General features: G+C 45.1%; 1 protein-coding gene across 4 annotated transcripts in view; it reads right to left on the bottom strand.

Moving 5' to 3' along the window:
• Positions 1-5,420: 5,420 nt before the first annotated feature.
• Positions 5,421-15,400, bottom strand: part of OSBPL5 (oxysterol binding protein like 5) — a 214,500-nt gene continuing 204,520 nt past the window's right edge. For 3 of the 4 annotated variants that reach the window (XM_030560548.1, XM_030560547.1, XM_030560545.1), the window contains 5 exons: positions 12,740-12,925; positions 11,571-11,709; positions 10,007-10,124; positions 9,153-9,255; positions 5,421-6,747 (listed from right to left, as the gene is read on the bottom strand). In XM_030560548.1, the coding sequence (XP_030416408.1) occupies positions 6,612-6,747; positions 9,153-9,255; positions 10,007-10,124; positions 11,571-11,709; positions 12,740-12,925 (682 nt within the window). In that variant the 3' untranslated portion in view covers positions 5,421-6,611. The remainder of the gene's footprint in view (positions 6,748-9,152; positions 9,256-10,006; positions 10,125-11,570; positions 11,710-12,739; positions 12,926-15,400) is intronic. The other variant, XM_030560546.1, reaches the window with a different exon arrangement.

Genomic DNA, 15,400 nt, shown 5'->3' with positions numbered 1-15,400 from the left:
CCTGCTTTTCCCTGAATGCGTTAAGTAACGGAGCTTTGAGTGATTTTCTTTGCGGCCTACCCCCTCTTTGTAACTGCATCAAACAGGCAAAATTAGGGATCCCCTCCTTGGCTGCCTTAATTTATATACAGCCCTTCTCCCTGCACCCCCTCATTCGTAGCACCTGAGCAGAGGTCTCAAGTTAAAATTGCCTTCCCCTTTTTCCATTATAGATATCCTGGCTAATATAATACACTCCTGACATAAACATGGCATCCATGGCTACTGCAAGCCCAAGAACACGGTGCAGAGAGCATTTTTTCCTAACATCAGAAATCCTTCTGTGTTAGACCAATGATGAACCATCGTGGCTGCTGAGAAAACAGGCTAAATGAGCAGGGTATTATATGCTGAATTATAGGCTGCCTTTAATCAGTCCATGGGCTTATGTCACTGCTCATAACTATTGATAACCCTAATCAGAATAGGGGCACCATCATGCTACAGGTTGAATGCAGGTGTAGACACATGCAGTCCCTTACTCAAAACGATGATACTGTAAAAAGCATGCTGCAGTTAACTGGGCCAATGCCATGTTCACACTTAAGGAAAAGAAAAAAAAAGGTGTTAAAAGAAGATTGTTCATCTGTAAAATCCAAGTGTAGATAGGACATATTTTAGTTTCACTTCAGGGCAGCTGGTTGAAATGAACACAGCTACTTTTCCCTAGTGTAGCTGTGTCTAGAAATTAAGTCACAACATTGTTGTTGAGATCTTTTCGCTATGGGGAAAAAATGCCCCAAATCCAGATTTTGTGGAACTAAAGCCCAGGTTTACAGCTGCTTATAGCTGCAGTGAATTTGACCCCAGACCTTTAAGGCTGGAGTATATTCACTTAAAAAAAAAAAATTCACCAGATACTAAATACTAGCTACTTTTGTCAGATAGCAAGTACCAAACCATAGAGGCAAAGGTATATTGATCTCACATTACCTTGCTATGTGTAAGTGGGGGAATGGTCCCACTATTGTAGGAAACTTTCCTGACTTCTGCACTACCCCAGTGAAATGGGCTAGTGGAAGGATTTGAGTCCTCACTCCCACTTCCTTTACCCAGAGGCCTCCCTGCTCTCGAGGACTCCCCGTCCACATTCATGTCTGGCAGAGTCCTTGTAACCCCAACAAGGCTGGGCCCCAGATTCCAGGGGGGGGGTCTCGCCCCTCAACCCTGCTGTGGTCACCTAGGACAGGGGCTAGGGTGTCCCAACTCTGGGGTACTCTCTCTGCACTGGTCACTTCCCTGGCCCAGTGATCATTACATACAGTTTAAATCAAATACAATTTATCTAATCAGCATTTAAAAAGGAATAAAGAAAAATGGGAAAGGTTAAAGGAAAACATATCACCCTGCTCTGTGGCAGGGAACATTACAAACAGTGTTTCTGGAACGTCAGGACAGTTCAGTCTGTTCCTTGTAGGCCCCAGGCCTCCTTTTCAGGCCCTGGCTGTGCTGCAGGGATGCTGTGGCTTGGATATTTGCTCTGGCAGTGGCCACATGCTCTCAGGCTCTAGGTGCCAGTCAGAAGCAGCACCAGGGTTTTTGCCGCCCTAGGCAGCAGCGCTCCTCCTCTAAGCATTCAGTGGCAGAGGGTCCTTCCGCTCCATGTCTTCGGAGCACTTGGGCAGCGGGTCCCGGAGCGAGTGAAGGACCCGCCCCTGAATTTCCACCAAGGGCAGCAAAATGCTGCCCCGCAAATCCTGCTGCCCCTCCTAAGGTCGCCTCGTGGAAGTGCCGGCCCTGGTGGCAGGACCCTTCTTTCCAGCGTTGCCCCTACCCCATCACAGTTACAATCCCCCTCCAAGTCTGGCCTGCAGGGTCGCTTGGCTGGGGCATCTCCCTGCATTGGGCCCACTGCTCAGGGTCCCCCTCACTTTCCCCAGCTGCTCACACCTGGCTCCGAGACTGCGCCAGCTCCAGCTCCACTCTGCCTTAGCATGGCTACTGCTGCTGCTGCTCTGCTTCCAGCTTCCTGGGCTGCTTCGGCTCTGGTTGCCACAGCTCTCCTCCCAAGACAGGTCTGCTCTGTGGGCTGCTTCTGTGACTCTGCTTCTCTGGCCTCTCTGGATCTGGCAAGCTCTGCTCCCTAACTCAGCTTGGGCCCCTGCTTTCTCCTTACCTTAGCCCCCCTCTGTCTGACCCAGGCAATTCCAGCTCACCTGGAGTACAGGACTTCGCTGGCCTCCTGATTCGCTTGCCTGCCCTGTCAATCAGGCTGACCTGGAGCATTGGCCTCTCCCCATTGTTCCTGCAGCCTTTCAGTCTCTGGGTCTTGATTTCCCATTGACCCTTCCCCTTTCTTTTGGCCCTGGGAGTTAGCCCACCAAAACACCCCCAGTGAATGTTAGTGAGGGGACAACAGTCCTCTTACCTATGGCTCATGCAACTGTGATGTCTGTGGGAGAGGCTTATGCTCACTCAAACAGGGTCATTAGAGTACAGGACTCAATATGACCACTTGTCTAAGGTACTTACATGGCTCTCATTGCTGGAGTATTTGAGTACCTCACAATTCACCATGTTTACAGCTGGAAGGGAGGAAAGAGGCAGAGGGACTTACCTAATATCATTCAACATTTGTGGCAGAGCAGGGACTTGAACTCCAGTTTCCTAAATCCTAGATTAGTGCCATAACCATTAGACCACCTTTCTTCATTTCCTTATACACTTTTAATCTCCTCTTTACAAATTAAAGGCCTAATGCAACTACCATTACATTTAATGAGAAATGGCTCAAGCCCTAAGGCCACAAATTTTGCAAACTCTTATGCAGAGCCAACCCCACTAGAGGACAAGGTGGTATTCTTTTGCACATTATCATCATAACTGTTTATTAAAATTCCAAGCAGTTGCACTTTAAAACACAGGGACTTCACAGCTGTTATTGATGGTAGGAGTCGGCCTGCAAAACTTTTATTATGGATGAGCTGCTTCCCAGTTCTAAACTGCATGAGAAGATAAAAGTACACTAAGGCCTTGATACACTGGCGCTTTACAGCGCTGCAACTTTCTCGCTCAGGGGTGTGAAAAAAACACCCCCCTGAGTGCTGCAAGATCCAGCGCTGTAAAGTGCCAGTGTAAACAGTGCCACAGTGCTGGGAGCACGGCTCCCAGCGCTGCAAGCTAAACCCCATGAGGATGTGGAGTACGTGCAGCGCTGGGAGAGCTCTCTCCCAGCGCTGGCGCCGTGACCACATTCGCACTAAGTTTCAAGTGTAGCCATGCCCTAAAATTCTCTAATATTACTTTTCAATTTAAGCAATTCTTCTGGGCGTCTCAGGCAATTGTGAATCACAGAAAAGGTGGTAGGCAAGGCCTGGTTTCAACTGTGTCCATTTTGCCATTTAATTTGAGGGATTATCTTCTCTGAAGGTGGAATAGGTAGTGTAATATAATGTCATGGCTTTACTCGGATCATGTCTGCCTACAGTGGTTAGCCCCAGAAACAGTAACATCCTGCGATTTAAAGATAAAGGTGTTTCTCCTCTAGTTTGTATGGAAGGGGCTCGTACTTTTACTACAAGGACCTGCATTGGATCTTTATGGATGACCATGACAAGTATTTTCCATCTATGCTATTTACTAAAAATGGCTCATCTCCCATGCCCATATGAATGTTCCTTTTCTGATTTCCATCTACAGCAATTGCTTGTTGATTTTAATCCAGTTGCTGTTTTAGAAGGATGTATGGTGTTTTTTCCTGTTTATTTCAGTTTAAAAACAAAAGGTTGATCCCATGTGGGAAACAGTGATAGATTTGGAAGACTTCCCCCATGCCCCCCAGTGATGTGAAATTGGTGTATGTAGGTAACACTTCATTGGTTGCACTGCAAATCTCTTTGCAAGAACCTTTATATTACTGCTAATACAACTAATAAAATTTAATAAGAGTTTCTAATGGAATTCCTTGAGGGTGCATATTGTTTCTTAAAGTGGAAGCGTTCTAACAACTTCAAGCATTTACTTACTCAGCACCCGCTAATGGCTTCCCAATAAGCACCCTTGCTCTTTGGTTCAGACTGTTCTAGACATTCTTTTCCAAAACTCATGTCATAATCATATCCTGAAGACATAACACTCCTGCAACGGAGAACAGGTTTCTATCAGCACATTCCTTGCTAATTTAATGCAAGGTCTGGAAAGGAGATCAAACACAAAACTATGAAAACATAAGAAAAAGGCACAGACAGCACTGATAGATGGGAGAGGCCAGATAAGTGTCTGCTGCTGAAAACGAAGAGCTTGGAGGCAGGTTTGGAATGAACAACATTGTTTAGAAAGTGGACGCTAGAACTACACCTGTCTGTGAAGCAGCTAAGGCCAAGATTTTCAAGAGTAACTAGTGACCTTAGGAATCATTCAGGCAAGACAAACATTTAGTGTATGTCTTTAAACATTAAGACACTGCCACAGCTGTAAAAAACTACCTCCGTGAGGGAAGTAGCTACCAGCGCTGGTGCCCTGTCTACACTGGCAAGTTACAGGGCTGAATCGTGCAGTGCTCGAGGGTGTTTTTTCACACCCCCGAGAGAGAAAATTGCAGCACTGTAAAGTGGCAGTGTAGACAAGGCCTTGGAGATGCTTGATTTTTAGAAAGTGCTCAGTTCCTGCCCTCCAAAAGCTAGCCCCCCTCATGGATATTAAGGCAACAAAGGATCATTCTCATCAACTAGTCTGACTTCCTGTATGTCACAGGACATAGAATTTCAGTTACCCCCTGTATTGAACCCAATAACTTGTGTCTGGCTAAAGCATACCCTCCAAAAAGGCTCTAGTCCTGATTTAAAGAGATGAAGAGATTACAAAGGGAATTGGTGGACTCTCAATTTATTCATAACGTTAAATCACTTAGAATTTGTGTATAATTTCTAATTTGAGTTTGTCTGACTTCAGCTTCCAGCCATTGGTTCTTGCTATTTCTCTGCTAGACGAAAGAGCCCTTTAGTACCCAGGTATTTTCACCCTGTGAAGGCATTTTACAAGAAGGTGACAACTACGGTGGATCTTTAAGGTGTTTTGAGCAAGACAGACATTCAAAAATCACCTGTTACATTTGAAAAGCATGGCCTAATCTGAGAGAGTCAGACAAATATCAGGTCACAGAATTTTGCTATTCCCATTCCATGCAAGATAGAGAACATCCACCAAACATTTCCACAAACACCATCCACGAGCTGTTGCTCCTCTTTCAGGGAGGAATACAACTCATTGTGTCACTCAGAACTTAGCATGGAATGCTTTTTCCTTCTGTGTTCATATGGTAGCCAACTGTACGTCTATTACTGAATATTATCTATTGGGAAAGCACGACATAACTCATAGTTAACTGCTACAAAATGAGAAAAGTCCCAAACACAGATAATCCAAAGAAATTGTCACTGAAAGTTCTGTGTAATTTTATTTCAACATATCAAGCACAAACAGGTTTCCCCTAACTGGGGAACATGACAAGGAATGTAGTTAAAAATTTGGAAACATTTACATTTAAAGTTTGTCAGTCTGGCACCACCACTAAGTATTGTAAGGCTGTATACATAGCAGAACTTACCAATTGGAACTACTTCAGGCCAGAAAAGAAAGGCTTAGTACTGACTGCAATCTACAGAGAATATTGCAAATCTTTTAAAAAATGGTGTAAAATAGGAAGACTATTAACAGAGTTAACAACGCAGTGGCAAAACCCTTACCCTTCCTGACCTTTAATAATAGATGTGCCTATGATCACACACACATATTTGCTCCCTCTCCAAGAGGACAATGGGAAATTGTAGAGGACTTGTATACAATTCTTGTGTTGTTATAATATAAAAAACAGCCATATAGCGCAAAAAAAAAAAAAAAGTGACCAGGATTTATAAACAAGCATGTCTGACATTTGACTCAGTGGGTCTAGTTCAGGACATTATTGGCTCTGTAACAGAATGAGGAGCTTTATTGAATGATTCCCTTTTCCTAAAGGCAGCAATCGTGCATATTTACAATCTCTGTGCAGTGGAGTGTGATGCACATTTTCAGGTCCAACTGTGTGTGTGCGCGTGTCAACAGCAAGATCCTAGGAGAAACTGTGATCGATAACCAAGTGGTTGGATTTTTGGACAATCGTCTGTTGTTCCCATCCCATAACTGAATGTACCCAACAGACATCTTCAAAATTGGCAATAAGAGCCTTTCTCACCTCCCCCAACCCTTAGAGCTATAAAGCAAGCCAATGGAACCATTCTAAAACCATGTGGATGTTTGCCATTATTGGGGCACCAATACTGCTTGGTAATTATTGATTGCATCAGAAAATGACAAGAAAATGACATAGAAAACAAATTGCACAATTAAAGCTACATTTTGCTTTAGCATTAAGGCCCGTACAGGTAAAGAGGTCCTTGAAGATGTACATGTACAAAGGCAAATGACAATCTGAAGGAACTAAACTCTGCTGGTTCCCTGGATCCCCTTTTAGCCTGGCTCTCTCTTTCATCTCTGCTGTGTTGGTTTTAAAGTGCTTGGTGCCTCGATGGGCTCCTTGCGTGAGTGTCCCCCTCCTGCAGCCAGTAACTTTTATTGCTGCCAAACGTAGTGTTTTATTTGAAGACATAATTAATGAACAGTTGACATGTAAGAAAGACGCAAATGAGAAACCAACAGCGAGAGTCCAGGAGGAGGTTTTCGGAAGAGGCCTTCCTGTAGAAAGATTTTTTGTTCAGAGCAGTGAGGTTTCTGAAACAACAAGTAGTAATAAATCCATTTGCACGTAGGAAAGAATTTTACAGATATTCTTCCCCGCCCCGACACAACACACATGAAAACTCAGTTACCGTTCCCAGTCCTGGAGATCCTACATAGGCAAGACTTCCCATGGCTTAAATTTGCAAGACTGTTTGATGAGTACAGTATTGGGCCCACATGCTTTTCTCTTTTAACAAAGGACTAATATGAATATTCCTCTCTCCTATCCTTTGTCTATCTTTCCTATATAACCATCAGCCCTTTGGGACAGAGATTGTCTCCTTATGTGCATGCAAGAACCCAGCATAATGGAGCCCCGATGTCAGTTAGGGTCTCATGGTGCTACTTGTAATTTGAACAATTGCTATAAAAGGGTTGATTCCCACGCAACAGAAACAGTAGGAACAGAATTTTCAGAAGGGCTCAACACCTGGAAAATGTGGCCCTCATTGTGGAACAGCCCAGGTCTAGCTCAGACACCAAAATAAATGGCTGGGTTTTCAAGTGATCTCAGCATGGTGAGTGCGGGACTGTTCAAGAAATCTGGTCCGCTCACAATGGGAACTGCTGGGTGCCAAGCACTTCTGAGGCTCAGTACCCTCAATTGGGGCCAGGTTACTTGAAAACCTAGCACTAGGAGTGAAAAAGGCAGCGAAGAACAGAGTGCAGTGCAAAATTCAGGAACTGACAACTCGTAAGACACTAAGTTCTGTGTACTTGCCAGGATTTAATAATTAGAGAGAACAGGTTTCTTGGCCTTGTCTACTGAAATAACACAATCTGCTGTATTTTATTCAAGCCTAAACAAACTTATTAGCTTTCCAAAGTCATCAGGAGGAGTATTGCCATTGGAAAAATCTTTACTAGTCTTATCAAACAGCCTAAAATAGAATTAGCTTCCCAAAAAGTGTCTGAATTGTCACTAACCCTCACACTTCTCCCTCTGAGCAGTACTTTTTGGAACCATTCGGATGGACAGAATCAGCCTTCAAAGCCAGATGGCAAGAGGCTGGGAAAGGCAGGAGGACACAAGACATCTCCTCATTCTTGCATCCTCTCCACCCACAGCCAGACACGATCCCATTCCCTGGCCTCCCCTGAATTCAGGAACTGGCTCCCTACCAGCATGTCAATGGGCACCAGCCATCCCAAACATGGGAATGAGGCAGTAAGCCTATGGCCCCACCCAGAGGCACCAACTTCCCTAGTTCCAGGGGGGAGAGGGCTCGACTCCCACCCCACATCACCCCTTCCCTCAAGCTCCCACCCCCACCCCACTTCCTGCCCCATTCCTCTCCCTTCCCCCACCTCTTCCTGCTCCCGCTCCTTCCCCTCACCCTCAGCACCTCCTAAACACCATTAAAACAGCTGATCACAGCTGGCAGGAGGCACGGGGTCCAGGGAGGAGGAGGAGAGAGAGAGAGGAGATGCTGGTCTATGGGGCTACTGGTGGGTGTTGAGCAGCCACTATTTTTCCATGGGTTCTCCAGGCCCAGAGCACCCATGGAATCAGCACCTATGACTCCACCCACTTCTGCACTCAGACTCTGCTGACCTGGCGCCTGTTCCTGTCCCAGTGAAGTCAATGAGATCTTTACAATGGGCTTTATTGGACCCAGGATCAACCCATGGTACACAGAGGAATGAATGCAGCCCCCTATATGGTATGTAGCAGCAGCCATGTTCCCCCAGCATCCCTGTGAGCTCCATTTCCTTATACTCCTGCAGGGATGGAGTGGCAGCACTCTGACCCAAAGACAAGTCAGAGTATAAAAGCCATAATGGACCCCTGCTGCAAACATGACCATTCCAGAAGGTGCAGCTCCAGTCTGCCAGTGCAGTAAGCAGGTGTGATCACCACTCTCTCAGACATGGTATAAAAACAGAGACCTTATTAAAAAGCATGAACTGAATCTGCCGAGATCCAATTATAGGCTCTCGGGTCTCTGTTTCTCCTGCAATGACTGAGGCTGTCAGAGGAGAAACAGTGAAAGCAGAGCAGCGAGATCACTGTGCAGCTCCATCCCTACCTGGGGCTGCAAGTCAAATGTAGGCATGTTGGATTCCTTGATGATTAGGGCCTTCTATGGCCAGCTAGCAATCAGACTTCTAGCCAGTACCCTGGTGAGCTCCCCAGATGTCTGCATCTATGCAGCATCTTTACAAGCTGGAAGATCTGTAATGCTCCCAGATGGGATTAAGGAGAAGATCCTCTCAGTGTTTTATGTGAAGGCTTGCTAAGCCTTTTTTGGATTTTAATATGATACTTATTGTTATACCTTGAAACTGCACCCCTCTGAATTAACCAGATTCCAAAGGCCAGCTCAGAGGAGTTAAACACCAGAAGTTATTTTGGTCCTGTTGAGATCATGCTGCTAATGAATGCAAATCGTTACCTGTGTATATCCTGCTGGGCTTTCTGTAGGGATAAGACGGTCATGTGGATTTCCTTCAGGTGACTCATTTCCCTTCCGCACCGAGTACATGGACTTTCAAAACCTGCGACAACACATTGCAGGGACAACCAGTTTTACCACACATCTCTGGTGATGGGGAGATCTCGGACACATGCCCCAAAATCCCCCAGCAAGTGAGCAGCTGTATGCAGTGAAGTACTTCAAATAAAGGGCACTGCTAACATGGACCTTAATGCTGAATGGAATTTTCATTATGAAAACCAAGCCCCAGCGTGAGGCTGATATGAAGTCAGACTGGTATCCTCAGCACACAGAGCTCCTCCCCTACAAATATCCCCAGCTTCCTCCTTTGTAGGGTGAGTGCAACTATATAGCGGTTTGCAACCCTCCTTCCCTGCTCTCATATTCAAGGGCACTTTGCTCGCCCCTTCAACAAACCTAACAGGGGGTGGAGAGAGAATGGAGTAGTGGAAAAGGAGGCCTGCTCTCGTCCTAAATCTAATGGTATTGAGTGGTCACAGTGCACATTTTTCTACAATGTTGCATGCCACAGAAATGATTGATATTGCTAAGTCAGCCCTTGGAATGCCCTCAGAAGTGCTAGAGCCTGTCACTGACGTGTGTTACTACTAGTGAGGAAGGACAGGACAGAAGACAGAAAAGGTGAGTGAGAGGTATTTCTAATACACTATCAGTAAAACAATGTCAAAGGAAGTCAATGGGCCAGATTCTGACACCCGTAATCAGGCTGGGAAGTACCTTAGCTCCTCAAAGCAATAAGGTGCTAAATTTGAGCAAATGTATTAAATCTGGCACATTTGCCAAATACTTGCCATCATCATCTGACAGCTCCTGCACAGACTCTGGTGTTGAACAGCTGCTCTCAGTGTTTTGGCTGTGGTTGGATGGTTGGTCACTGGTTTTACGACGCCTGTAGTCTTTAGCAGATCTCTAAATTGATGGGAGTTATTAGAAGGAACACTGTCAAAAATCTGACAATTTGACTAAGTGTTGTCCAGTCTGGTAGGGAAAATTCTCTGGAGAATAAGGGTTTGATCATGAGGGGGACTGAACACCTACTCAGAACCAATCAGGATCAGATCTTAAATATCTGATTTTGAGAGAGAGAGAGAGAGAGAGAGAGAGAGAGAGAGAGAGAGATGCCCCCTCCCCCTCCTCAAAAGATTCCCCAAAGCTAAGATTTTTCAGTAACCACAAAATCCAGCAGGCCAAAATCATGCCCCGGTGTAACTTCAACAGGCTTTTACCAGGGATTAATTTGGCCTCCTGAATTTTGTGGTTCTCTTGCTGGCTCTGAATTATGTTTCTAGTACATAACAGGGATGGGCCCACACCAATAGCCTAGATCTGGATCCAAATCTCATGAGAGAGATTTTCAAAGGCACCAAAGAGATTTTAGGAGCCACAGGTACTTGTGTTCTCATTTCCCACACACTTTCAAAAATTCTACCTCATCTCTCTAGAATAGGAGAACCAAAGCTATATAGCCAGACACCAGTGAAAACGGAGTTTGAAATCCTGATCCAAATCTAAACTTCCCCAATTTCAGTGGTGTTCAGATCAGGCCATTATAAAAAGGCGTGAGCTATGTATCGAGATCCAGATTCAGGATTTTGGTATAGGCTGTGTCTAACTAGTATTTAGCACTTCTATATAGCGCTTTACATTTCAGAAGCACTTTATAAACCATAAATAACTAACAAGAATAAAGCAGGGAGGTAGGTATTGTTCCCTTTTACAAATGGGGAAAGTGGATAGACAGATTGCCAGGCTTGTCCAGAAGGAAGTGAGTGATAGAGTCAGGATTAGAATTTGAGTTCCAGGGCCTCAGTCCTCTGCTCAGACCCCAAGATCACATCCAGCCTAAAAAAGTGCTTTGTAAATATTGAACAGTGAAGTTCAGTTCAACCCCATTCATTATTCAACATAAGAAAAGAATCCAAGGTTTTAAAATTGGTAGTGGGGAAGATATGATCTAATACAAATCACACAGTCTCAATCAAGGATTCTGATTTTATTTTAGATTTAAGTAAGCGTTACCTATATCAGGCTCTAAGTGTCCTAGCATGTAATTAGTATTACAACAAATCCCAGCACAATTACAATGATCCTTCAAACAGGAACTCACCCAGCCAGCCTCTTACCAAAAAAATATTAGCAGATTAGCACCTGGAGAAGGCACCAGGGAATTATCAGAGGCAAAGTACAGCCAGAGAAAAAAGCCTCTAATGTCAGAGGCAGACCTTGGATTTTGTGGCGTCTAAGAAAACATGGCAAATCAAAGTGAGCACTTGATCAAAGAAATACAGGCATATGAAGACAGACCCAAATAAAAATACTTCCCAGAGAGGGGCTTTCTGGCTGAGTGCTGGTTACCTTGTGTCGTATAACTTGGTTGTTTATACACATGGTTCTGTGGGACGACATCCTTGTGGATAGGTGCCTCTCCATGGTTTGTAGTATCCCATCTTTCTCAAACTGGGCAATGTCATTTAAAGGGTCCCAGGGCCTTAAACTTTGGAAGCAAAAAGAAAATATTAGAACACAGAACTGCTGCAGGTTCATTAAAAGCAATGCATGAATTCCAAACACACAGGAGCAAATATTTAGCTGTGGGCTTAACTGGTGTGCCCACAGAACCAGGGTAGGGGCAATTAGGCATTTATGAACAGAAGTTGCTTACATCCTGGCTCATCTGTGTGTCTCAGCCCTGAGCCAGACACAGAGGTAACAAACCTAGAGCAGGAAGACAGGGAAGTCTTCAGGTTCTCTGAGTCCTTAGTTTCTTTTCTTTGCCAAGGCTGCTAACAAAGGTGCTCATGAGAATCAATTGTGGTGGGGGTTTTGCAATATGGATGTGTCTTCAGGAGACTGACAATTGAGATCACAGAAGCTGCTGAACCTCCTGCAGCTGGTAAACACACCTTCTTGTCACTACAGGTCTGTCCTCGATTTGTACCAATACACAGGAGATATTCCACTGATCTATCTACTTTCATTTTAAATGACTGCATATTCAAGTACTCACTGGGGAGAACTCAGGAGGAAGGTTGCCCAGTCATGGTGCTGGGAAGCTGCAATCTGGTGAAGAGCAGGACCAGGTTCCCAAGCATCAGATAATAGCACAGCAGGCAGGAGCAGCGCCAGGGTTTTTGGCGCCCTTGGTTGGGGTCCTTCTGCGCTCCCGGTGGGCGGTGGCAATTCTGCGGCTGGGGGGTCTTTCCGTGCTCCCAGTCTTCAGGGCACTTCAGCGGCGGGTCCCGGAGCGAGTGAAGGACCCGCTGCAGAATTGCCGAAGACCCGGAGCATGGAAGGACCCCCGCTGCCAAATTGCCGCTGAGAGTGGCAAAATGCCGCCCTCCCCAAATCCTAGCACCCTAGGCGACCGTGTAGGTCACCTAAATGGAAGCGCTGGCCCTGGCAGCAGGCCAGTGTATGCTGTATGCATGTAGCACCTTCTATTTCTGACTGGACCCCAAGAAGCAATGTCTGCACTTAACCCATTATAGCCACACGCATCACTATACATGCTTCGAGTCACTCACTCTTCGTATTTGTAGTGCCATTCATTGGTAGCAGCATCGTGTCGGAAGAGCAATGGCTTCCACTCCGTGCCATTCTCCTTCCGCTCCCGTGAAGCGTTCCTCTGCTCTTCTTCCAATACAAATTTTTCCTGAGTTGCCTTGTGTTGATCTCCTTTGTTTATTGCACTTGTTACATGCTGCCAGAGTCTAGAAACAAACAAACAGGGAATCAAATATAACTGCCTCAAAACCAGCACCCCACACAGACAGCTGGAGCTTTAAAAAATGTTTGTCTAGTCCACTGAGAGGCACTAGGAGAATTATAATAGGTTTAGTCAGCCTGAGCTTTGGCTTAAAATGGACTTTTATTAGGAGGATGAAAATGAATACAGTGTATAATGACCACCTTAAGAACTGGCCATCTTCTCCTCAGGTAAGATCACCTGAACACTGAAGATGGCAGTAATGCGTAGTACGGTAGTAATGCATAGTTGTCTGGGGCCAGTGGTAAGTTTAAAAGGTGACCATAGTAAAAAAGGAAAACCTTTCGCTGAACTGGCCCTTTTAACCAGTTAAGCCTAGGAGACGGAGATTTGAGTCAGAGCAGCCTTGCAACCAAGACTAAATTCTAGGAGCTCTTGTGGGGAAAAATGCACATGAAAAGGACTGCAACTGTATATGCAAATTGGATATTCACACATAGACTCATAGACTAATAGGTCAGAAGGGACCAATCTGATCATCTAGTCTGACCTCCTGCACAAGGCAGGCCACAGAACCCCACCCATCCAATTTTATAACAACCCCTATCCCAGGATCGAGTTATTGAAATCTTCAAAACTGGTTTGAAGACCTCAAGCTGCAGAGAAACCACCAGCAAGCGACCCGTGCCCCACGCTGCAGGGGAAGGCGAAAAACCTCCAGGGCCCCTGCCAATCCGCCCTGGAGGAAAATTCCTTCCCGACCCCAAATATGGCGATCAGCTAAACCCTGAGCATGTGGGCAAGACTCATCAGCCAGCACCCAAGAAGGAATTCTCTGCAGTAACTCAGTTCCCATGTCATCCAACATCTCCCCGCAGATCATTGAGCAGACCTATCTGGTGGTAATCCAAGATCAATTGCCCAAATTAACAATCCTATCATAACATCCCCTCCATATACTTATCAAGCTTTGTCTTAAAGCCAGGAAAGTCTTTTGCCCCGACTACTTCCCTCGGAAGGCTGTTCCAGAACTTCACTCCCCTAATGGTTAGAAACCTTCGTCTAATTTCAAGTCTAAACTTCCTAATGTCCAGTTTATACCCATTCGTCCTCGTGCCTACATTAGTACTAAACTTAAATAATTCCTCTCCCTCCCTAACGTTAACCCCCCTGATATATTTATATAGAGCAAGCATATCCCCCCGCAGCCTTCTTTTGGCCAGGCTAAACAAGCCAAGCTCTTTGAGTCTCCTTTCATAAGGCAGTTTTTCCATTCCTCGGATCATCCTTGTAGCCCGTCTCTGAACCTGTTCCAGTTTGAATTCATCCTTCTTGTACATGGGACACCAGAACTGCACACAGTATTCCAGATGGGGTCTCACCAACGCCTTGTATAACGGTACTAACACCTCCTTATCCTTGCAGGAAATACCCCGCCTGATGCATCCCAAAATCGCATTCGCTTTTTTAACAGCCGTATCACATTGGCGACTCATAGTCATCCTGCTATCAACCAGCACCCCAAGGTCCTTCTCCTCCTCCGTCGCTTCCAACTGATGCGCCCCCAACGTATATCCAAAATTCTTATTATTAGTTCCTAAATGCATAACCTTGCACTTTTCACATGACAATGTCTATGCAGATGGTCTAAATAGACAATTAAATATGTAATTCGCTGATTTGCACTTGCAAACACCATAAACTGAAGGCACAAATGTAGGTGTCCAATTGCATGCATATATTTTCCTGTGCAGAGGGCTTCTAACATACAATATTTGGCCCTTGATGTTTTATTGACATCTCCCTCCCCTCCCACATTATTCCCTTCACCTTGGAAACACAAGTCAAATTGTGCCTCTCTTTCCACTGGAAAGTAATAAATAATTCTGTTGCACTCTAAGCTTGAAACAAACATTTATAAAGGGCTGAATAAGACTTAAAACACTCTGGTCAGACAGATAATAGTTTAGCCATTTTAGCCATCCAAAAACAGCAGGGAATAAATCTAGTGATTAGACTTTTACTGTTTCCTCTCTGTGTGGGTCTTTCACATAGCGAAAGGGGAGTGAAAATGTTGTTTGTTTTAAAACTACACACACATGCAGGAGAGTGATTCTACAAGCACAAAAACTGGCCTAAAGGCTTCCAGGGCAGGTGCAATATGTGAAGCTACCCATTGTTCTGTTGGGTTTTTTTTTTTGTCAAACACAAGCTCTTGCCACGAGGACATGCAAGACCAGCAAAAGCAGCCAAGCGTGCAGGTGCGCCACCATTTTAGCAACGGTGGCAGTTGTAAGCTAGCAAAAAGTTCTGTCATCAAACTTTCTAGTATAGACATGGCCTCATTTTCTGAGATTAGTCTATTTTAAAGTGAAGGTGTTCTTTAACTTATGTTTGTAAAGCTCCCCGAGATCCTCAAATGACACAGCATCTGTGTTCTGGAACTGTCCTCAGTTACACAGGTGATGGCACATTGCAA

This window comes from Gopherus evgoodei, chromosome 4 (assembly GCF_007399415.2).
Source record: "Gopherus evgoodei ecotype Sinaloan lineage chromosome 4, rGopEvg1_v1.p, whole genome shotgun sequence".
In the NCBI taxonomy this organism is placed as follows: domain Eukaryota; kingdom Metazoa; phylum Chordata; order Testudines; family Testudinidae; genus Gopherus; species Gopherus evgoodei.
This window is presented reverse-complemented; position numbering and strand designations above follow the sequence as displayed.